At 35.1% G+C, this 23,620-nt stretch overlaps 1 protein-coding gene across 1 annotated transcript; it reads left to right on the top strand.

The window, feature by feature from the left end:
* Nucleotides 1-295: 295 nt before the first annotated feature.
* Nucleotides 296-22,483, top strand: CCDC18 (coiled-coil domain containing 18; the record flags this gene model as incomplete). The annotated part of the gene is made up of 23 exons (XM_082311828.1): nucleotides 296-426; nucleotides 604-760; nucleotides 1,023-1,190; nucleotides 2,165-2,274; nucleotides 3,170-3,298; nucleotides 5,343-5,439; nucleotides 6,207-6,328; nucleotides 7,906-8,215; nucleotides 9,560-9,663; nucleotides 9,773-9,933; nucleotides 10,615-10,835; nucleotides 11,626-11,736; nucleotides 12,907-13,038; nucleotides 13,817-13,951; nucleotides 14,526-14,603; nucleotides 16,064-16,180; nucleotides 17,563-17,730; nucleotides 18,190-18,332; nucleotides 18,803-18,966; nucleotides 19,804-20,017; nucleotides 20,467-20,566; nucleotides 21,681-21,797; nucleotides 22,188-22,483. 23 exons carry the CDS (start codon nucleotides 296-298, stop codon nucleotides 22,371-22,373), a joined length of 3,375 nt encoding a protein of 1,124 aa, XP_082167954.1. The 3' UTR covers nucleotides 22,374-22,483.
* Between the last annotated feature and the right edge of the window lie 1,137 nt (nucleotides 22,484-23,620).

The following is a 23,620-nucleotide window of genomic DNA, read 5'->3' on the forward strand; positions in this document are numbered from 1 at the left end:
AATTCATGAAGCTTCTCATACTTCATGAATACATAGAGAACCTTTTTTCTCAAAAAAGGCAACTTGTACAGAGTAATTTTTATCTAGTGGATGTGGGAAGAGTTAGCGTGCGAAATGTATGTTTACATTTGGAAATTCAGTATTTCCTTTTTCGTATTTTTCTTTTTTTTTTTTTCTCCTTTCCTTTTTTTCAATTTGCCTTATTTCAGTATCTTTAAAAGTATCTTTGCAAATAGTATTTGTATTCTAAAATGTTTTAATATTAAATATTATTTTAGCCATATGTATGATACCAATGGAATATAGTATGTGGACTTGCTCTGAAAGTGCTGCTGATGAAGACCTGCTTGCAAATTTACAGTCATTACAGAATCAGCTGAGGAGAACTGAAAAAAACCTACAAACTGTGGAGGAAGAGCTTTCCAGGTAGGAGTGTGTTTGGGAATGAGAACAGCCTGTCTCTTGTAGTGTAAATCTGTCTTATTCAGTGTAATGGATTATTGCAAGTAGGTCCTTTTGTGTTTTTCTTTTGAATACTCTCTATGAGCAATTTTAAACTAAAAAAGAATAAATGGTGTAGCAACTTTTTACTCTCTCTCCTAGCACTAGTACAAGTGAACATTATGGCCACTGCTTCGATGAGGCTGTAGACTTCACTCTGGAGGACCTTGTTCAGTTGAATTGCAACTATCAAGGCTTTTCCAACTGTAAGAAGAATGCTGGTAAAACATCTTGCCAGGATTTTCAAAGAAAATCTGAAGTAAATATTGCACTTCATTACTTATTTTTATTACTTTTGTTTTCTATTCTTTGCTATGTTTATGAATATTGTTTTGCTTTTAGAGCTTGGAGTTGATATACTCTAGCATTGGGCAATTATATCAATGGAGCACTCTCAAACATAGTATGATTTAAATACATTTGTTCTGCAGAGTTTCCATTGATGTATATATTGCTTATGTATGCATGTATAAGTATGTGTGTGTATATATATATATAAAAAAACCTTCTTTTATGTCTAGTCTTACTCAGTATCCACAACTTCTGATAAAACTGTGGAAGAAAATGAACGTCTTAAGGAGAAGCTGGATGCCCTTCATGAGCAAAATGCATCTTTGGCTTCTCAGAACCACTACCTAAAGAACAGAGTGGAAGCAATGAACTTTGAATTGATGCAGTCAAAAACAAGAGTATGTATCTTTAGCGTATTCATCAAAAAAAACCCCAAACAAACCCCAAACCCAAAAACCGCCTCAGTGACCATGACTTTTGAGTCTGTAATTCCAGGCAGAACATGCTATTTTTTTGTCTCGTCTTAATCTATCTAAATTTAATATATTCAAACTTTTAAGTTTAATATTTTATTTTTTCATAATATTCAGAATTAATCTTGGAACCGAATAGTTTGGAATCTATTTCTCTATGAGCAAAACAACTACATTAATTATGAATTCTATCTATTCATTTTCTAAAGTTTAATCTAAAGCCAGTAAGTTACCGAACAAAGAATACAATATGTAAGAAAATAGCTCAATAACTATATGTTCATGTGTTTGAGCTACATTAAGATTAATGTAAATAATAATGGCACAGTAGTCATTTTGTTTAGGAAATGAAAAATGTTGACCTTTTAGGTTAGATTAATATTGCTATTTTGAAAAAGTGAAGGTGAGTTAGAAGGAAATATTGTATCTAATAAATCATTACTGATTTAATATACACTTGCATGTACAGTTTTTTTCAGGACAACTATATTCTTGCATTTGGTTTACATGTAACATTAAAATATAGCTATGCTTAATGCTTTTTGTGTGAGAAATGTTATCTCCAAGACAGTACAAATAAGTAGATAAATAAAACGTTTGACTGTCTGACAAGGAAAGAACAAATAGCAGAATATAAACCTTTGGGGAAAAGCAAGAGACAAGATCAACTTATAAAGAAATTACTCTGCTAGACAGCATACCACCCTGGAATGGTGCTAGGGAACTGGAAGGATATTAAATGAGCAGAAAATTGGAGGTCAGTTTGTGTAGATGAACAAGCATCTTTTACAGTAAGGTTAAGTGCACTGTGTCATTCAGTAAGCAGATTGTTCTTGTGCATCCCCCCTGAAGGTATGTATGCAAGTGTTAGTGAAACCCCAAATATGTTTGTATTTCAGATTTCTTATCTTGAGTCGACTTTAGGTACAAGTTTAGTCAGCATTCCGAAGTTAAAAGAACAGATTGTAAACTTGGAAGCAGAAGTTTCAGCTCAAGATAAAATTCTGAGGTACTAAGTGTACTTTTAAATCAACATTTTATTGTGGTCTGCTTGCTGGTCCAATCTCTTTTTCAGGATGACATGATTACTGGTACTGTGGGGGTCATGTAATCTGGGGCTTGAAACGTTCATTTCGGAGCCATATATAGGAGGAAGGAGGTGTTTTATTTTGTACTGATATCTTAGATATGGAGAACGTACTTCAGGAAATGGAGAAAAAAATAATAAAGGCTGGTAAAAGAAACCAGTTTATAATGTACCCTAAACATGAATGTGCCCTTATAACTGACTAGAGTGATTGTATGCTACATGAGTGCATATCTTCTGTGGTAAACAAGCATACATATTTTCAAACACGACTGTGCAGCATGTGGTGTAAATAATTCTTTCTTCATTAATAGATTAATCAAGGCAAATGCCAAATAAAGCTAATGTAAACAGCGTCCAGAGGCTGTCAGGAAGACATACCTGGCTGTCAGTTTATCTTACAACCTCATGCTATATAATAATTAATATCTCAATAGTCTGTCTTCACAAAACAAGTAAAAATACTTATGTTTAATTTATATTTTAGTATTGTTTCCCACGTATGTATCCTGACCAGTCATACCTAATGCCAGAAAAGTGGTGATTTCTGTGTTCAGATCTCATGACACAAAGTCAACCATCTGAGTCCTTGGCAATCATGACACCTGACGCCTCTTGATGAGGTTTGGACACCACTCCAGACTGCAGACATACTCCTGGGCAGTCTGGAGACAGTGGGTGTTCCAAACCGGGTTTTGAGAGCTGCAGCGTGTTTGATTAGTGCTTCTCAAGCATCATGTGCAGAAAAGAACAACAAAAATCTAGTTTCCTTACAAAAAAGTTCCTATTTTTTAATTATGCTTTGTTTATTTGCTAGAGATGCAGAAGATAAACTAGATCAAAGCCGGAAAACAGGAATGGAAAGAGAAAGCATGTTGCAAAGATATAAAAAGGACTATAAAAATCTGAAAATGGAGTTAATAGAACGAAGCAAGCAAGGAAAGAGGTAGCTAAGTAATTTTAATAAATTGAATACAGAATAATAGTGCATAAGTGTTTATTTCCATTGGCAGATGTTTAATTTGTGGAAGCAAATAATTTCTCTGCTTTATGAATGTTATTTTTTTAAAAAATGGGGAAATTCTGTGTGAAGATACTTACTATTTAAATAGGCACTTTTTAAATCTTGAAATTTTCTGGTAGTTGCAGGCTGATATCGTACACTAGCAACCAGTTTATCATCTGTTTTTTCCTCTTCAGAATAGATGTGCTGCAGTGGAGTGCTGAAATATGTCCAGAATATATTTTTCCTGAATTATTTTTGACTTTGTCTTGCAAGAACCTACAGCGTGTGCTCAGTACTCAGTATTCAACAGTACTGACTGCTGTATTTCTGGGGTTGGTGTGAGGAAAGTGATAGAAGCACAACTTAATTGAGAGAACATTTTTGTTATCCTTAATCTTACCAATCTATATGGTACTATTGAAAAGGGTGCTGTAATTCCATCCCAATCCCCATTTCCCTTTCCTATTGCCTTCTTTAGCCTAGTGGTTGTGTGGCTACTGGGAGGGTTAGGTAATTTCTTTCTACTGTTGCAAGTTACCATATACAATCCTATCACCTCCAAAATGTGATTTTAAAGAAATGAGAGGAATAAATAAAAAGATTCCTACCTGCCCAGTTCATTTAACTGCGTTACTTTGGACAAAAATTAACTGAATTAATGACTTAAGAAAGCATTTCTTGAGCCTTTTGAATGCAAACCCCTTGTTTGGCTTGTCTATCTACCCATTAAATTACCTCTAGCTTTCCTATAGCTAGACAAATGGAAATACTGTGCGGCTTGCACTGCTGGTGAAGAAATATGTGTTGATTTACGTTCACTGTTTATTCAGAGCATGTGGGGTTGGAACTAGCTGTACTTAGTTACTAGTTGCAAATGTAAATATTTTGGTACTTTAGAAAATCTGAGCTTCTGCCAGGTGTTAAAGGCAACATACAGTGTTATAGTCAGTATTAACAATTATTACAGTGTGCTTTTAATCAGTAATTACAACCACTCACTCACTATTCTTTGGCCAAGCAAACTGAAGTGCTTTAGACTAACACTATTTTGTTTGTTATTCTGAAATCCCTTTGTCCCCTTCTCTGAACACTTTTGCCATCTCCAAATAGGCAGTGCTCCTCAGACTGAGAAACACCGATCTGAGGGTAGGCTGTACTTAGATGAGGCACTTGCCCTGTCCCCACAGTTCCCTTAGCGGAAGAGAAACAAATGTTATTGAGCAGCGGTAATTCTTGTGTGCCTGTGTTGGGTGTCCTGAACAGACTGCATACCTGAGCTGTCCCGAGGTTACTGTTCCAACTTCTTCCCTAGTGCGTAATGGTAGGGGAAGGTAAGAAAGTGGCAGGGGCCCAGAGTAATAGAGCGAAATAGTAGGCAGTCTGGGTTGCTGCTTCGAATGGCTGCTTACCTGATATCATCCCAGTCTCAGCTTCCTTTACTGTTTTTCCAAGGCTACTTAGAATTAGCCTTGGAAAAACTTCCTTTACTTTATTGATGCCATCTCTCCAGTATCCCCCAAATAATTTATCCTTTGTTCAGTTCCTGTCAGTCTCACCATAATTCCATCATGAGAGCTCCCTTCAGTATAAAAATCTTTTCTAGTTCCCCTTAAGCCGTTTGAATTTTAAGGAGGACTGCTATCTTCTGCTTCCTTGTCATGCACACTATCCCAGTCTCTAAAACGGGCTTTCACTGGTAGGGAAAGGAGGATGATTTGAATCAAATTCTTTTTGAAGGGGAATCAAAAGTCTTTATTTTTACATTCTTAGTCTTATTGGAATTTTGCTTATGTTAATATGCAAAAATTATATTTAAAATTAATTTATGTCTCATGTAATGTTTTTTATCTAGGGCTTGGAAAGTTGGAAGAAGAAAGGAAGTTACCTGAAGCAGTTAATTTAGTAGTTGTTTTTAGTAACTGGAGGAGATTGCTACATAACGACTGAAATTTGTGATTTTTAAGATTGGTATGCTTCTTTGCAGAGCAGAACAGCAAAGAAATGAAGCTTTGTTGAACACAGAGGAGCTGACAAGAGCTTTCAAAAAGTATAAAGAGAAAATAATCGAAAAGTTAGAAAAGGTAAGAGTTTTTTCTTCGCTTGTTTGACCTGCTATTAGGATTTTGCTTCTTCCAGTAAGCTGTGCAGCAAACAGCAATGGGTTCACCAGTGGGTCAATTGTTTCTGCTTGTTGGTGGCAAAGTCTTAAGAGAGGTGGGACAGGGTAAGCAACTGTTTGTGGTGATAACTTCAGTTATCCAGTTTTAAACTGTCTTCGCACAGTCTGGACAGTCTGCATCTTTGAGGTACCCTAATACTGATGATGTTTCTTCTGTCGCTTGCTTGCCAGCTGGGAATTTTACATTTGAAAAGTAAATGATCCTTTTAAAAGAACTCTTTTGACTCCACATGTATAACCTGTTCAATGAAACATGAGCTAGAGAAGAGCTAAGATGAAAATGAAGTCATCTCCCAAAGTTCTAGTGATTAAAATTGTTAATGCTTCCCGCCTTATGGGAAGACAAAATACAGGCCTGAGACAGTTAGCTTTTACCTAGGCTTTTTATTTGATTAGACTTCTTTCCTTGTGGAAGGAGATTGCCAACCACAAATATGCCCTAAAATATTAAACCAAAATAACATTACTTTTTTTCCAAATGACAGAAAAAAAGAAAACTTCTTTGCCCTTCTCCTTTTCTTCACAACAGTGAGCAACAGAATTATCTACAGGCTTACCAGAAAGAAAAAAAGGAACAGCATAGTTTTGATAGCATTCTTTTCAAAAAGCCTATTGGCCATAGAAGCTTAGATTATTGTTGTACAGTAATGAAAAAAATTGCTTTTTAAGGTTAAAGCTGAAGAAGTAGCCTTGGAAAAACGTTTAATTAATTGTGAAAAAGAAAAAGAGAAGTTGAATGAAAAGTGTGTCAGTTACAGAAAGGATCTAGACATCCTAGAAGAGCAATTAAGGTAACGTAAAGACTTTTAAAAATTTCTGTACAGTTATTTGAGAAGAAATAGCATGTTACAACTGTCACTGTGAATGTGCTGCTCAATTTGCGTAGTTCAAACCAAATCAGGACCAGCATCAGTGAACACTTAGGATCAGTATCAGCAATGCAACAGACAAACCATAATACTAAGCAGGTAAAAAATATTAGCATACACTTAGAAATTTCTAAATTCTTTTCTATAGCTAATCCTTGAAAGTTCTAATCCCACGTGCTGCCACATATTCACGGTAACAAGCAACACCCCACCAAGAGTTCTGGGGGTATAGGTTCCCTTGCTCACACACTGCTTCTGTGGGAGGTGTGGGTACTCCAGCTTCATGTATACCTGTTCTGCTGCCTGCAGAATGTACATGCAGATGTACATGCCAATGAGAAAGCACCCTATGAGTGAATTACACCGCCAGATGTGAGTCCCTACTTGTTGCACACCATATTGTCAGTCCCTAGCTAGAAGGAAGGATACTCTTGGCATCCAATGGGGAGCCTGCACTCAGACCTGAAGAGAGGTTGTGATGCTGCCTGGAACTTCTGGAAGTGTCAAACCAGGTTTTGACTGCTACTCTGTTCCCACTGCAAGCTCCTTTCCCACTGTTATAAATTTTTTTATGTTTCTTTTCAAGCTGAACCCCACTTTGTTTCAGAAGTCTTTTGGTAATTCCCTCATTACTTTAATGAGGGAAGATAGCCATCAGCTCGTTGTCTTTAGCATTATTAGGTTTGGACAAACACCTTCTCAGACAGTGTTGGGTATCCCATTCACACGTGCTATCCACACCCATGTTCCTGTCTTAACAATTGTTTTTTAGGCCATTTTGGCAAGGGTGGGCAGTGTGTGAGCACCCTCACACTAGCTTGAGCCTGTTTAATAGCTCTCTTTTGCTGATGGGGGTCTTTCCTCTAGACTGCCCTCTTTTCTCTGCTAACTTGCACTGGGTTTGGCACTCATCAGGACCTTTGCAGAGCTAATTCAGTTTGTTAAATCAACAGGTACTTAAAGAAGTGAATAATTTGTGATGGGCTAAAAATACAATTTGCTCACTGTACAGTCAGATATGAGGGGAGAGAAAAAATAGGACCCCTCCCTCTCTTGTTAGTAGCAGAGTGTTCGACTAGCTCAGTTTTAGTATGTTATCTTCATCCACTGTCATTTTAGGTGTAGTTATATAGTTATTTTATCTTGTTCTTAAATTTCCTTGGCTTTAAGGAGGGAAAAAGTTAAAGCCACCTTGATCCACTTCCTACCAGTGACTCTCCTGATAGTGCTTAAAAACATTATTAACTTTTTTAAGAATGAGAAGTAGTTTATTCTCTCCTTTTGTTTGCTGATGTCACTGTGATGACGCTGTTTGCGTCTTGGTCCTTAGGAACAGTGAAAACTTAGTAAAGCAGTGAAAACTTTTCTATCCTTTGTATAGAGCTAGAGAGGAAAACAGTAAAACAGTATAGCTTATGGTGTGTTCTTCTAGAAAATGGAAATCCTAGTCTACTTCTTTATGTTGAGCTATATCTTTTAAGTGGATATACTTTTTTTAGGCAATTAAAGGAAGAGAATCATAGCACGAAAGAAGAAATTAAGACTCTAGAGGCAAAGAACACTGAAATGGTATCAATGCTGACTCAGTCTGATCAGAAGATCATTGAGCTTGAGAGTCAACTTAGTGAAAAAGAAATAGTACTTAAAGAGAAAAATGCTCTAGTAAGTGAAAACGCAGAGCTGAGAGCACTTACTGCACAGCAACTTAACCGCTTGAAATTATGCCATCAAGAAATTGAGGATTCAAGGGAAGAGCTCAACATACTAGAAACCATTATTTCCCAGTTGTCTCTAAGTACATCTGAAGAGGTACAGTAACTGATTATCCTTACAAAAACTGTATTATGTGTCTTAAACAATCCTTACAAAAACTGTGTTATGTGTCTTAAACAATTCTAACTGACATTGCGTGGAAATCCTGTGGCGTTCTTGAGAAATAATCTGAGTAAATATCTTTGGTTTTCAAGATGTATGGATGAAATGTTTTCTTAATCTAAATATTTTACTTTTGTCTTCTCATTCAAGAAGAAGAAATAGGCGCTTTGGAATTGATTAATCAGCAAGCATTTAAAATTACACTTTCCATTCCTCTGTTCTATGTGTTGATTCTTCAGATGTAGGTATATTCTCTAAAACACGATATGATGCTGAGGTTCTTCTCAGTAGCACATTTCCGATATGGCAGACACATTGTGTCACACAGCCAGAGTCGATGTGTCAACCTCAGCAACAGAGAAATTAGAGCAAGAGAGATGTTTGTAGGAACACCTTCCCTGACTGCGAATGAACTTTTTGTTTTACCAGGATGAACCCTGGCTTATGAGCCTAAAGCTCGTACTGGTGAAGTTTATCATTAAACTGACTGATTGGAAGAGTCTTGTAAAAAACCCGAAGTTGTGAACTGACTTGGGTTACTGAAGGAACTTTTTGGGAAGTCAGGAAGGGCTAGAGAGACGTATGAGGTCAGGAGTACAGATTGCATCAGTTATCTTTATTTTTTAAGTATAAATGTGAGTAGCTGTAATGAAAACAAAATCGAAAGTATGCTTTCTGTACGATTTTGGAATTGCCAAAGTGACCTCTGCTGGAGAGAATATAGTAATTTTGTATAAAAATGATGTTTTGGGCTGTTATGACCATAGGAAAGAGCCTTAAAAATTGTTTTAGGGCCCTTTTGGAAAATACATTTACATTTTCTGGAAAAATTGGGGATTACTCTAGTAATTTAATGAAATATTCAGAAGCCCTCTGTAACTTGAGGAAAAAATGGTATTAAATGCAGTTATTGAAATCTGACAGGAAGCATGATGTGAGAAGTTCAAAACATGGAATTACTCACAGTATCTGCATTTACTTAATTTTTTCACAGCAAAAATGTTCATGTTTCAGTACCTGTACAAAGATATCTAAAAGAATGGTCTCTGTTTCAGAGGGCCTTAATGCCTGTAATTTCTACTAATGTGAGATAAACCTGCAGTGGTCTGCAAGGACTTACTTAGGAGAATAATTTTAAAGATCAAGTTATCCAAACTCTTAATATCCTGGCGTATGTGTCTTAAAACTTATATGCTAGTATAACACATGAATTAATCATGCTCTGAAGCAATAAAAAGTTGATTTTTGCATTGATCTTGGTTTTCCCTTAACTTTTAGTTTAAATGGCACCACTTGAAACACCAGCTATCCAGTTCCTCACCAAAAGAAGCTCTCTCTGATTCTTGTTGTGAATCAAATACATCTTTGATTGCAGACCTAAGGTATAACTTTCTGGTTACTGAATTATGGCAAGAATAGGCAGATAATAAGATGGTATTAGAACTAGCATGTAGAAAGAATGTTAAATAATTGTCTTCTCCTTTATAATAGCATTAAACTGGCAAGGAAAGAAGCAGAAAATCAAAAGCCTCATGCAAATTTGACTATCTGTAATGGAGCTGAGCATCTTTCTAATGATAATGAAGGACAAGAAAATAGCAGGTTATGTGGCCTGGAAACAGAGCCTGTCAAACTGATCAGAAGTCAAGGAGGTAAGCTGACCTAAAAAGCTGGGCGGTTCTGTCTGATTAATCCACAGAGTAGGAGTTTTTTGGTGGGGTTTAAATAGTTTTTATAGTGTTTTTATTTTTTTTAAATCTATCTCTGTGAGCTAACAGATATGGTTTGGTTGAGCAGGGAGCATTTTGCTGCCTTGGAATTCTGGAAATTGTCATGTTCTCCAGGCACAATATTCTTCTTCCTTTTGCTAATTAAGTTACTTGTTCAGCAATATCCAAGCTATGCGTTGTGTTGAAATAGAACCATGTATTTCTTCTTTATGCAGGTTATGCTAAGGTTTCCGTATTTTCTTTGATTCTTTTCTCTGTATCCTGCTGTTGCAGAACTTCTGCAATCGCTTCTGCAATTACTATTAGGACTGCTCCATGAAATGACTTCAGGGCACCTATATAATGATTCTGTCTTCAATTTTTTTGTTTGTTTGTGGGGTTTTTTTGTGTTTGGGGTTTTTTATTTGTTTTTGAGTCGCAGCTTTCGGTTACATTACAGGGAAAAAATAAACAGTCTTGTGTCTGAATTCTATATGTGTTAGTTCAATATGCTGTCATTGAATTGTAATTCTCCTCTCTTTGGATTGTATGATTATTTGCTTGAGTGCTGGCTTTGTATGTTCTTTTATAAATTAATCTTAGATTTAATTTTTCTACTTTGAGAGAGGAGAAAATGTCAACAGTTGGAACTTATCAGCAAGCAATTTGAAAAGGAGAGGCGAAGATTCCAGAAAGAGATAGAAGAGTTACGCACTAAACTGACAAAAGCAGATGACGAGAATTCTTCTCTGAAGACCAGCATGGCTCAGAGAGCCAGTCATTTTCAAATCATTCAGGAAGACCTATTGAAGAAGGCTTCAAAAACTAGTAGCTTAGAGAGAGAAGTAAGTTTTTAGCAGCACTGAAAAAATATGTCAAAGATAGTTAAGACAGTAGTTATGAAAAAATTGCAATTGCCGTGTTAATTTTAAAATCTGGCTAATTTAAGATAAAATGGAAATAAACTTTTGAGCAAGCAGAAAAACTTTAAGATAGCAGCCTTAATTTATTAGTTGTCAGAAATCTCATTTTAAAGCTCATGTAGCTAGTGGGCTTTACTACTACTATTTTGACTTGTTATGTGGAAAAATATGCACAGTGTTGTTGCTTTGGTATGGTTGAATTAATGTGTAATCATAAGAAATAGCTGTTGAAGGAACAGTTTTATTTTTCCTCATTAAATGTTAGTACAGTTGCCAGAGATTAACACCATTACTAGAGAGTCACAAAAGAAAGAAATTAAGCTTCAGCTAGCTCTTCTCTGGTTGAGTACGTTAAAATGCTAATGTTTACATTCTGGTGCTAATGTGTTTTTAGAATTCCAGCATAATGGGATTTGCAGTATTTCCTAATAATGGCCATAAATGTTATAAATCTGTAATAGCTAATTCACTCATCTGGCACTGGTAATTATCATGAATTGGATAAATTTGAGGTAAATTGTCCTGAATTCTTCTCTGTAAGTAATGAAGTTTAATAGATCATACAAAAATAATCAAACAAGTAAGTAAGTAATAAAACTACTAGGAAATAGTAGTAGCTAAACCGGAATTGGTGGTAAGAAAGTATATGCAAATACTTGAATAAACCTGAAACGGTTGTCTTCATGCTGTTTTGTACCGTATTTAATTTCAGATAACAAAGAAATCTTCTCAACTTTCTGCTCTTGAGAAACAGTTGGAAGAAAAGACTATTGCTTATTCCGCTGCTGCAGCAAGAAATTCTGAGTTGGAACAGGAACTCATGGTAAAATGTTCTCAGTGAGAAACTACATTTATATAAAATGACATAAATGGGGATTAAAGTTCAAGTTAAACAGTATTATTCCATGTATTCAAAATGGATAGACTTTCAGATCTGCTAAAAGATCTGTGCAGTTTTTAGACAGTGCAGTTTTTAAACTGAATAATCTTGCTTCAAATAAAACATCCCTTTTTTCCTGCTTTTGAACATGGTAAGTTATTAATGGACATGTTACTTTTTCCTTGTGATGATACGTGCAGTGAAAATCTGGTCCTATTGAAATCAATTGTAGCATTGCCATTGGTTTCAGTGACATCAGAATTTTATCCTCACTATGAAAAATTTGTCTGTCAGAATTAAGATTTTTCCATCCTTTGAGCTCACTCTCTAAATCTCTTTTTAATCCACTTAGTAAAATTACCTTCCCCCCCAATAGAATAAAACTAGTCCTAAAATACCATATGCATGATTGGTTTGGTGTATAGGATGAATAGGTTAGAATCTACTGTGTTGGCACTGTTCTCTATTTCTTTTTCTGAAGTTCTCAAGTTGTCTTCCATATGAAATTATTAGGGTAAGAGGTGACAGAGGCGGATTCCAAATGTTAACTGGGACATTGGACAAATCACTTCTGTGTCTTTTTTTCGTTGTTGTTCTTAAACTGTGTATTTTTAAGAAATACATGAACACCTGTGAATAAAAAAGTCTTCTAAATGGTAATAAATGAAGAAGGTGATCTAACACTTGGAGCAGTGTAAATTCCAGTCTGGATATTGTTATACAAACTTTTTTAGTTTTGGGAAGGGGTCTAAGGTTGCTAAAAAAGGTAAATATTTATGTGGTCCCTTTCAAACGGAAACCTGTATTTTAAATATTCCATCTATCCATGTGAACATAGAAATTCTTTTCATCTTTGTCAGAAGTTCCTTGCTCCAATTGCTATAATCTGTGCCAGCAGTCCACCTTGGCAGACACCTTGCCTCTGTGTAGTGGCTGCATTTAGTGGCATTCTATACCTTTATTATAGGTATGCCATCCTTTGAGATGAAACATGCTATGTATAACTTCAGTATTTTCTGTGTTCTCTTATGAAACTCGATCATCAAATCAAACACTATTTAATATCACAGCTAAATATTTTTTTAAGTCCTTTTTGTTGTTGCTGTTTCCCAGGGAAAAAACAGACGCATTCATGAGTTGGAAACAACTACCAGTGAAGAACATGAGCAAATTACTTCTGCTTTTGAAAAAGCAAAGTTGGTTCACCTTGAGCAGCACAAAGAGATGGAGGAACAGATCGAACTAGTAAGACCTTCCTTGTGTGCTAGTATGTATGAATGATATATATGGTAACTTTTCTCCTGCATTAATTTTGTCTTTGTAGTAATTCTGAGGCAGATGTCCAATTAATAAGTTATATTATCTTCTCCCAACATTTCCTGATTTTAGTTCATTTTCTGTCTAACACTACACAAGCTCATGATTTCCCTCTGAGATATTCATATCCTCTTTTCTGCTCAACTGACGAGAAATAGGGACTGAGGAAGAATACTGTTGTTCTTTCCTCCAAACACCTAGCACAAAAAAAAAAAAAGTACAGCTTTTATCCCTACTGGGCTTAAAGCATGACAGCTTCTAATGATATTCTCTCGTTTGCTGAACCTCTGCCAGCCTGAGCCTTATGAGCATCTGTGTTCAGGGAGAACTGTCGGTAGGGTTTTTCAGTCTTTAGAGAAGAATTCTGTTGCTTTATGTGATTAGAAATATAACCGTGGCTATTCCTAGCTGTTAAAGAAGCCTGTCATCTTTTACTAAAGAATGTATGTGTGTCTTACTGTCTTAGCTGCTGACAGGCAATTACGCTCTGCTTGCCGTCATTGTCTTGATTCTCCTGTTGCTTTAAAATACTAAGGGTTTGGAATGTCTTGATATTTCTAATACTGTGCAATACTGCTGATGGCAACAATGTATTTATTTTTCATTCTTGAAGTGGTGGGTATATGGAACTGAATGACATATTTAGATGCACAAATTCTCTGAAAAAGCTTATTAAAATAATAAACCATGAATTACTTACGGACAGCTTCAGACACAACTAGAGAAGAAACATCAACAATTCATTGAACAAGAAAAAATAATATCTATTTTGCAACAAGATGTCATACATAAACAGCATCACATTGAATCATTGGATGGGCTGCTGATAGAAAGCAGAGAGGTAAGGTTGGCTCTTGGCTTTCTTTAAATGCAAGTCAAACAAGTGACTAATAATGATGAAAAGTATATCCATGAACACATGGGAAAATTGGAGAAAATGAAAGATATTTACGCTTTTGCTTCTTAATTCTTGTTGAGTAATTGACTGAATCTAGTGTAGTCCAGAGCTACAACTGCTATAAATTGTACAAACTTTAATGGCCTTTCATTATTTTCTATCTCAGCATTCTGTTTATGCCTCTGGTTTGCCCCTTGGACTTCTTTCTCTAATCAAAGGAAAGAGGTCTGGATAAAAAACAATTGCATCTATTCTGCACTAGGTGGAAAACCAAGAATGTTCTATTATCGCAATGGCGTATTCCTTTTAATAATTGCTGGTGCTGCAGAATATGAATGACACCTATCAGGAACCAAATTCACTTCAAAGTATGATGTACACAAATACAGTATACAAGCAATTCTTTTAAATACAGTGATCTATTTTTTTGTGATTCTTGGTATGAGTTTTTATTAGTTAAATTATTCTTACTATATTTACATTTTGTTCTCTTGAATAAAAATATGTGTACAAACAGGAAATGGAAAATCAAAATGTCAAGAAAGATCAAGGATTGAAGATGCTGAAAAGTCAGTTAACAGAGGAAAAAATCAAAGTTAGTAAGCTCTTTGTAATTTTCAATTGATAGTTTTAAAGTTTGCGGTAATGGTGTATTTTATCCTCTACAAACTATATTAAGGCTGATTTATAGAAATCTGTCTTATGTAAATATTTCAGAAGTCATTAACCTGAAGTCTTTCCTTTTTTTTTTTTTTTTTTAATTAAAAGAAGTATGGTGAAACCTGCAATAAGAGATTATGCAATGCATAATTGCTTTATAAAATTGCTGTAGTTACAAATAGGGCAGATTTGTGCTTGTTGTACTCTTAAAGTAAAACGTTGTCTAACAAAGATAATGTTATGTAGGTTTTTGCTCTAGATACAACATATATTTTAGACATATGTGATATTATAATATTGGTCATGTTTTTAGCCATCTATACCTCTTCCTAGTGTTCGTCTGATAAGTATTTTCCATGCAGCACTTGCAACAGTATTTTAATAAACCATTACCATGTAGTGATTTACCACAGTCAGGTTTCAAACAGTATTAAATCTTTAGGATATCAGTAGAAGATGATACTGGGGACTTAGCTGGTAGCATGCTCTTTCTGAACTTGTGTTGGACCAGTTTCCTATCCAAGTGGCTTTGTAATATTTGGGACGTTTTCCAGAGATTTAAAATTAGGACCTGTGGTCACTTCTTTTCAAAAAGCTTTTGAATTGGGTGGGGAGAGACGTGTAAAATCCAATATGATTTAGAAAACTGGTAGCATTGAAAGCAGTAGCCAATCTGCAGCTAGATTCAGCACAATTCTCATTGATGAGAAAAGTCTTCTTAGCATTGAAACCAAACAGTTAAGAAAAGTGTCATTACTATGGCTTAAGACCTCTGGGGGTTTGTTCATTACAATTTTTATCTGTTCGAGGTTATAAGATATTTGTTAGAGATTACTCAAATCCGAATTACTAGTAAAAGGATAAACTAGATTAACAGTGTTGACATTGCTAAAAGCTTTTCCTTTCCCTTTTGATGGAACTCAGGCACTGTCTCTCAGTGCAGAAAGGAAAAAAAATGCTGTTTAGTAGCCTTCTGAGAGGAATTGTATTAAGATCTGAATGTTATTTTTTAAAAAGACTTGTCACAACTCACAATGATGATAATTCCAAATTTATTTATACGACTATATGTAACATTTAATATGTAATGGAACGTGATGGATTGATGATTTGGTATTGGGCATATGTATACTGGAAATACCTTGTCATAACTGAGTCTCATCTAATTTAAACACAGTCTGAAGTATTGTAATTTAATTTCCCAAATAATTTTAATTTCTGGATATTATTTCAGTTTTTAAGTTTATCATAATCTTCCATGCCTGTTTTAATACTCTTTAGATAAAAATGTATCTTTTCACACATTTTACACAAAGATGATTTGTAACACTTTTTGTAGACTAGTTAATAAAAACCATGCCATGCATTTTTAAGTAATCTGTTACGTTCTACTAGGTGAGACAACTTGAGTCAGCACTAGATGTATGTAAGGAAGAAGTTGCACTGTATTTGAGTCAGTCACAAGAAAATAAGGAGATATTTGAAAATCAGCTCAAAAAAAAGTCTGAAGAGGTAACAGCTTGTTTTAACAGCTCTTCTTTATTGCAGAGAACACTTGTTATGAATGGTTTAATCTAAAAGTTTGTCTGTGAAATAAGAGACAAAGCCTTTGCAGCAGGAGCTGTGAATAGGATGTAAGCTGGGAAAAGACTATACATTTTGTGAGGGTGAAGGTGAAAATCCTAACTAAGAAACGCTGGATAAGCTTAGGGAAAAGAAGTACCAAGATAAATGAATTGTTGTTGAGAGAAGTAACACAATCAGAATTAAGTGAAAGAAAGCATTATCTTGGGGAAAAAAGTGGAGAGCGCGCTATTGCAATATAAACTTAGGTGCACATAATTGATTTGTGTTTGAAGTATCTTAATGGGGAAGAAGTCCTAGGCATAAGAAAATATTTACTTGAAGCCCCTGAGTTTTATACTTTCCACTCCTACATGAAAGCAAGAAAGAATTAAGTTTAAATATTATTAGTATGAATTTTTATTTGTGGGGATGACTAACCACATGAACTAATTATCGTAGTAGGCTGTTCGTGTCAGTGCTGCCCTACCTGCTGAGAGATAGGCTTTAGTCAACTGGAGATTACTAGACCGTGTACAGGAGTAACTGGATGGAAATCTATGGTCTGTGTTACGCATAAGCCTGTGATATTTACTGCTGCTTTCTAAGCCCTAAAATCTGTTGTTCTTATACTGCATATGAAGAGAATGGATGCTGTGTAAAAGTCAAGGGTAGCAAGTGAGGTGGTATAATTGTGACCAATGTTTACATAGGTAAGTGACAGTCACTACTTCCACTTTGGGCTGAGCAATTAGTGATTTTTTTTTTTTTTTTTTTTTTTCCTCTCCAAAAGAACCTTTCCCTTCCCCCCGCCCCTGAAAATTCTTGGCATTCATCACTGAGAAATCAGGCCATTCAACATGGGACAAGTTAGGCACTCAGAATTCCTGTTTTTTATTGGAATGACTATTATCCTAGAGGCAGGAAGAAATAAAGGGGAGGACTGAGAACAAAAGCTCAAGGGGAAAACAAAGACTTTCTGAGAAGTAAAGTAAGAAGAGTGACAGAAAGAAAAGTAGTTCAGTAATTTAGAAATGAAAAATCTTTGTTATGTACGTTTTTAAATATTGACCAGTTTAGGTATATTTAGAAAGCAAGAAGTCAAAAACTGGGGCTGATGAGTTACTTCTTTCCTCACTTTATAAAGCACAACTCAGTGATGAATTATGAGATGTGTTATGTACTGTTGAAACTGTAATGCAGCTAAATTCAGAGCCAGAATTTTTATTGAATCATAGGTGTGATTCTGTGCTTATTAAGAATGAAGAGAATAGCTGATGCAAGTGCAAATAAAAATGTTTTATTGTAATGGAAAATAAATGTGTTTTCAGGTTCGTTATTTACAGAAAGAAATAAAACTAAAAGATCAGAATATTCAGGAGACAGGTGAACAAAATATTCTCCTACAAGAAAGTTTGCATCATCAGCAGCAAATGTTACAGCAAGAAACTATTAGAAATGGAGAGCTGGAAGATAATCAAATTAAACTTGAAAAACAGGTACAGTATGGTGAGAAGTGTCTACGTAAAGACAGATAATTAAATGCTTTTATGTATGTTTTTGTAGTACCTTTAGAATCTGAATGTTTTTTTCGTAGTTATTATTTTAGATATACCTAAAATAAAGAGTTTAGTGGTTTGTTTTTTCTTAAACCAGGTTCTGTGCTATTAAAAACTCTAGCTAGTATTAGAGTGGCTAAGTACTTGGAAAATCAAACCCTAGACTGCAATTAAGGAGAAGTGTGTTGAAATTCAGAAAGTTGAATCATGTAATATTTACTAGAAACTACTTGTCTTTCAAATGTAACTGCAAAGTTCTAGTTTTAGATTATATAAAATTTTAGACTGTAGAGAAATCATTGTGTTAAAACTCACTATGTGAGGTGCAAGACAAGGATGTATATTTCTTTGGTATGTAATTTAAAAGTACCAACACTTTTTAAATACCTTTTTAAATAGGTATCCAATTTGGAACAAGAGCTTCAGAAGCAGAAAGCATATGCAGAAGATGAGTTGAGAAAGGTAGAGGAGAAACTTCGCCTAGCTGCTCAGGAAGCAGCTTTAAACAGACAGAAGGTGGATGAACTTAATAGTACAATCAGGTAGGTTTAGAATAACTAAGAGGTATATTCTGCAGATAGACATATCAATAAGAAAGATTGCTGTCTGAAATGGTATTCAGGTATGTAGTCATACAATTCAGTCTCCATCTGAGCATAGACTGGAAATCAGAAGGGAAATTTCTAACTAGCAGAGGCATGAGTTTCTGGAACAGTCTTCCAGTGGAATTAATGTGTGTCCCGGCATCCTGTTTAGCCTTAAGATGGCACTTCGTAATGCAATTCAATTCATAAATATATCAAGTTGCTTGTGATTCTAGATAGTAGAATCTTGGAGGGCTTGGTAAGTCTTAAAGAATATGGTTTTGATTGCAAGAAAAGCCTACTTAATATGACTTTTTTTATTCCTATTTTATTCACAAATGCTTGTTATCTTAGAGCATGTAAGGACATGCATATGTCACTTTTGTTATTACAAGATTAATTTTGTTCTGGTTGCTTCTTCTATTTAGACAAATTGAATTGGAGATGGGTCAGTGCAAGAATGAACTTACTGGTATGGAAAAAGAAGTAGTGCAATTAAAACGAGATGGTGAAGACAAAGCAATGCAGATAAATCAGTTGGATATTACTTTGGAAGAAGCACGATCAGAGCTCAATGAAAAGGCAAATAAGGGTAATTTAGCTATTTTGTTTCTCAGGCTTCCTTTCATCATGCTATTTCTCTGTGTGTATTAGACTAGACATTTCTTCTTTTTCCCCTATTGTTTTATAATCAAGTACATGAGATTAAAAATATGGTAATTTTGATGGAGGGGTTACTTTTTTTTTAAGTGTGTTGGTAATTCCATAGTTTTTAAAAGAAAAAAACCAAACCAATTACCCCCCCCGCCCCAACCCCACAAACCTTTTCTAACGTACCTTTGCAAATTCTCACTTCTGTGGGATGTACCTTTACCCCAGGTGAAATGAATAAGTAGTTTTCCCTGTAAATTGGTAATGCAGATTCTTAATGTTGTAATCAAACAAGACACGTAGATTTAATAAAGGCATATGCTATTTACAAAAATTCAGCTCTTTAAAACAAACAGAAAACCCCACAAGAGAGTCTATGGAAATAACAACCTTTCCAGCCCCTCCTCCTCAATTTAATTTTACAATTCTTTTAAACCGGAGGCTTACTAGCAATTCTGCTTGCATTATCCATAGTGCTATATATTCAGTTACTATGTTGTCTCTGTACTTTCTCCTTGGCCAAATGTTTTTAGATACATCCTCATATTTCAAGTCAATTATAGATTATGAGCTGAATAAAAACAGCAAAGGCTTAGGTGCCATGAAAAGGTGGTTGTAAAACCTCCGAAGACACTGTTTTTCTAGATTTTCCTAAAAATAATGATACTGAAAATTGATTATGACCACAAGTGCTAGTAGGCAGCGGTGTTGTGTAAAGACCCGGACTTACTGATTATTAAACATTTTGTGTTTTGTGTTGTGTGCATGTGTAAAATAGTGAATGATTTAGAAGCTAAGCTGCTTCAAAGTGAGACTTGCCACAGGGAAGCCTTACAGAAAATAGTAGAACTAGAGTCTGCGTTACAGAATGCCCGTGGAGAATTAAAAATCACTTTAACACAGCTTCAGGAACTGCAAGATGCATTACAGAATGCACAGTCCTCTCTGGAGGAGAAGGATATTGCTATCGTGGATCTAACAACTGAGCTCAGGTAAGATGGTATCTTTTCCATCATGAAAACTTAGTTGTGTTAGTTTTTCCTTAGGAATAGCAAGTAGTTTGGATGGTCTTTAAAATGTGCTAAAATTATTTTCTGAATCCCAAAGTTGTGACATAATTGTAAGAGAAATTACTTTCTTTTATAGTGAAATTGTCCAGTTTCCTTTCTGACCATAAATTAACGATACTTTCTTCTGTACTATTCTTTTTTAAGAACATGTTGTCCTTATAACCAATTAAATAATTTGAATAATGAAGTTATTGGGAAATTTCCACCTGGAATATAGTTAACAGACTTATTCCATTTGGTTTTGTTTCTTTGCAATCAATTAGTTGATTCATGTTTTTTAAGTAACTAATAGATCTCATGACTTTCAAGCTGGATATTTGAAGCTAAGCAACTGAATGTGCATTAAGCAATTAAACATATGAGAATTTCAGGTATTGCAAGGGAGAAATTGAAGACAAAAAGCAAGAACTCCTTGACATGGACCAAGCATTGAAAGAAAGGAATTGGGAACTGAAACAAAGAGCAGCTCAGGTCAGATCACTCTAAGTATGTTACTGACAATTATCCTGTTATGTAGTAGATAACTTAATAAAAGTCCGCTAGGTTTAATTGCCTTCACACATCGTTCCAAACTGTACTGTTAATATAGCCACAGTGTCAACCTCAAAACCAGTTGTATGTTACTGAAGTCTCATGGTACCAGGAAAGTCAGGTTGTGCTCCCTTAAGAGACCACAGACTACTGTTTTGGTAGAACAGAAGCCTCATGCAAACCTGTCTCATAATTCTTCCTTAGTGATAAAGTTATAGGACAACTGCTGTCATCTTGATGTTTGATAAAACAAAGGAAAGATCTGCACTGAAGCGTGCTTGGAGATGATAGATTCCTTTCCTTGTTTGCACTGGAGCATATTTGATCAGCTCTAAAGCAGCCTCTAAATATGAAACAGTATCTTTGTCATGAATAAATTTCTGTAGCTCACTTGAAATATTTTCCATCTTTTGGTCTGGCTTCAGGATTTTATACCCATCATAGAAAAACTATTCTTCCATCACTGATAATTAGCCTTCTAATAGCTACTTCCTGCAGGAGTTACCAGCCTTTGTATCCAAGAATATATAAGGTGCAGAGAGAAGGAGGGCTGGGGATTTTAAAAAAAAAAAAAAAAAAAAAAAAAAAAAAATCTGTTCAAGGAACTGACACTGTAAGGAGGCCAGACCTTCCAATACATTCCTGCTGCAGTACCCTGTGAGCTGCTCCGGGAATTCATCAAAACAATCAAAGCAATAGGGGTTTTTTTTTTGCTTTGACAAGATTTGGCACTTTCTAACAAGATGGATTAGTATACTAAGCTACTCATTACATTCCATTTAAAATGAGAACTAGGTCTGTATTCTGTGTATCTGAGGACCAGACATATTCACTTGTGGACTTCTTCCCAATTTTCCCCTTTTATCTTTGTGTTTGGCCCCAATTTTTAAAACAAGATAGCTAGGGTGCATTTTTATATTGACTGCTTGAGACAATATCTTGGGGCTACAAAGGATTAGTTTCACTGCTTTTGCTGTCATATTTTGTAATGTTACTTCTTAAAATCTGCATACTAGTTCAAAATAAAATATTTCCTTTTCTTTTTTACCTCTAGGTTACACAGTTGGATATGACAGTTCGTGAACATAAGGGAGAAATGGAACAACAAATAATTCGATTAGAATGCAATTTAGAGAAATCAGAGTTAGAAATTAAGGAATGCAATAAACAGGTAATTCTTGCTTAAATTAAAAACACAGTTTCCCTAACGAAAGGCAGATAATTCTATGAGAAAGTCTGGTCCTAGGACACAATAGCTGGCCAGATTTAATCTAGAAGAGTGAAACTGGTTTTCTGAAACTGAAAGGGAAGGGAGTACCTTAATAGTGTACCAGCAAAAATATTTTATGTTTGTCAATTAAAACTAAAAATTTTGCAGGGAAATATCAGTATAAAAATGAAAATGTATTTTTTGCTTGATACGATATAGCTCCCAAACTGCTCTTTTATTAAAGGAAAATGTTGACAAAATAAAAATAAAATAAAAAAGGTTTGTTTTTTTTTTTAATTGTCCTGATTCCAGTAAAATATGTGTTCTGATTTAATTGCATTTTCTGTTCAGATTGATAGCTTAGAGAAGAAACTCCAGCATTCTAAAGATGAGCTTCGTGAAAAAGAGTTTGAATTGCTCCAGAGAGATCAAGAAATAAATCAGCTGAAGAAAAAAATGGAAAGAAAACAGCAGAGCCTAGAAGCTCTTGAAAAGGTAAAATGTTCCTTGGATACACAACAAATTATCAATTCTTAATGCCATTACCTTAACTGCCTAGAAGGAACGATACAGTGTCTCTTTAGAATAAGTGTCGCTACTTCTCCCCGAGTAATTATGTTGTATATCCTGGTGTTTGCTGAATCTTAATCCCCTAACGTTAAACTAGTTTAATGATTTAAAAATTATGTATTTAATGGTACACTCTTAATTGTCTGCTTTGTGGAGAAATTTGAATATTGATTATCTTTAGTAACCTAATGTTCTGGCTATGGACATGGTCTTCCTTGAAATGAAATGAAACAATATGCTGTATGATGAGAGCTTCTTATGACTTAAGTGTCTATCTTGTGAAAAGAATTGCATCAAAAGAGCACTGAGATCTAGTATGCTTATAGGAATGGAAAGAGAGAATTTTTTGGCATAGTGAATGGGAGCATACAGATAGAATAGAGAAGATAGCTAATATTACTTTATGAATGATACAAATCTTTGGTTTGGGGCATGAATCAGTCACTACAAGTACAAATGCAATCCGAGATAAACAGGCTTTCTGCAGAAACAAGTTAATTCAAAGATGCTTGCCAGCTAGAGGTAAACACCAAAACTGAAATGGCTCCTGCCATTTGCATTATGCTGCATTTGTGTGTTATTTCTTTCCCTGGGATAAGATATTGGAGAAGTTTTCTTTCTGTGTGGTCACTAAAGGCATTTCGTCTGCGTTCTAGATCATGGGGGCTTGGCTGTGTCGTAGCTGAATGTGAAGGTTTTTTGACTGCAAATTAAAGCAGTGTCAGCTCTTCCATCTTGATTTCTGTTAAAGGTTATTTATGAAAGGTTATTTATTTATTTAGTCAAGAACAGGACACTGCCTGCTGCTATACTTCACAGATATCATTAACACATTTCCAACTTTTCCTGAGACTTTGGGGATGATTCTGAAGGAAAGGATTTCCTAGCTAGCCCCTGTACAACTGCTGACTAGACCCTTCCTTTCCAGACAAATTGCCTTGTAATTATTTTTGCTAAGGAATACTACATAGGTGGAGGCCTAAGAATGATATTAGAAGGGCTTTGAAAATAGACCTACTCCAGTCATGTTCCTTTAGAGACTTGGGATGAAGGAAATGAAATTTCAAGTTTATTTTCATTGTAGTTAAGTAGATAGAACACTGGATTTCGAAAGCATTCTGCATAAAATATGAAATATATTGCAGAAGGGTTCTGGCTCCACTTAGAATATGATATGGTTGCTTCTTTGTTTAAAAACTGTATATTAATGTGAT

The sequence above is a fragment of the Platalea leucorodia genome (assembly GCF_965183815.1).
Source record: "Platalea leucorodia genome assembly, chromosome: 5".
In the NCBI taxonomy this organism is placed as follows: domain Eukaryota; kingdom Metazoa; phylum Chordata; class Aves; order Pelecaniformes; family Threskiornithidae; genus Platalea; species Platalea leucorodia.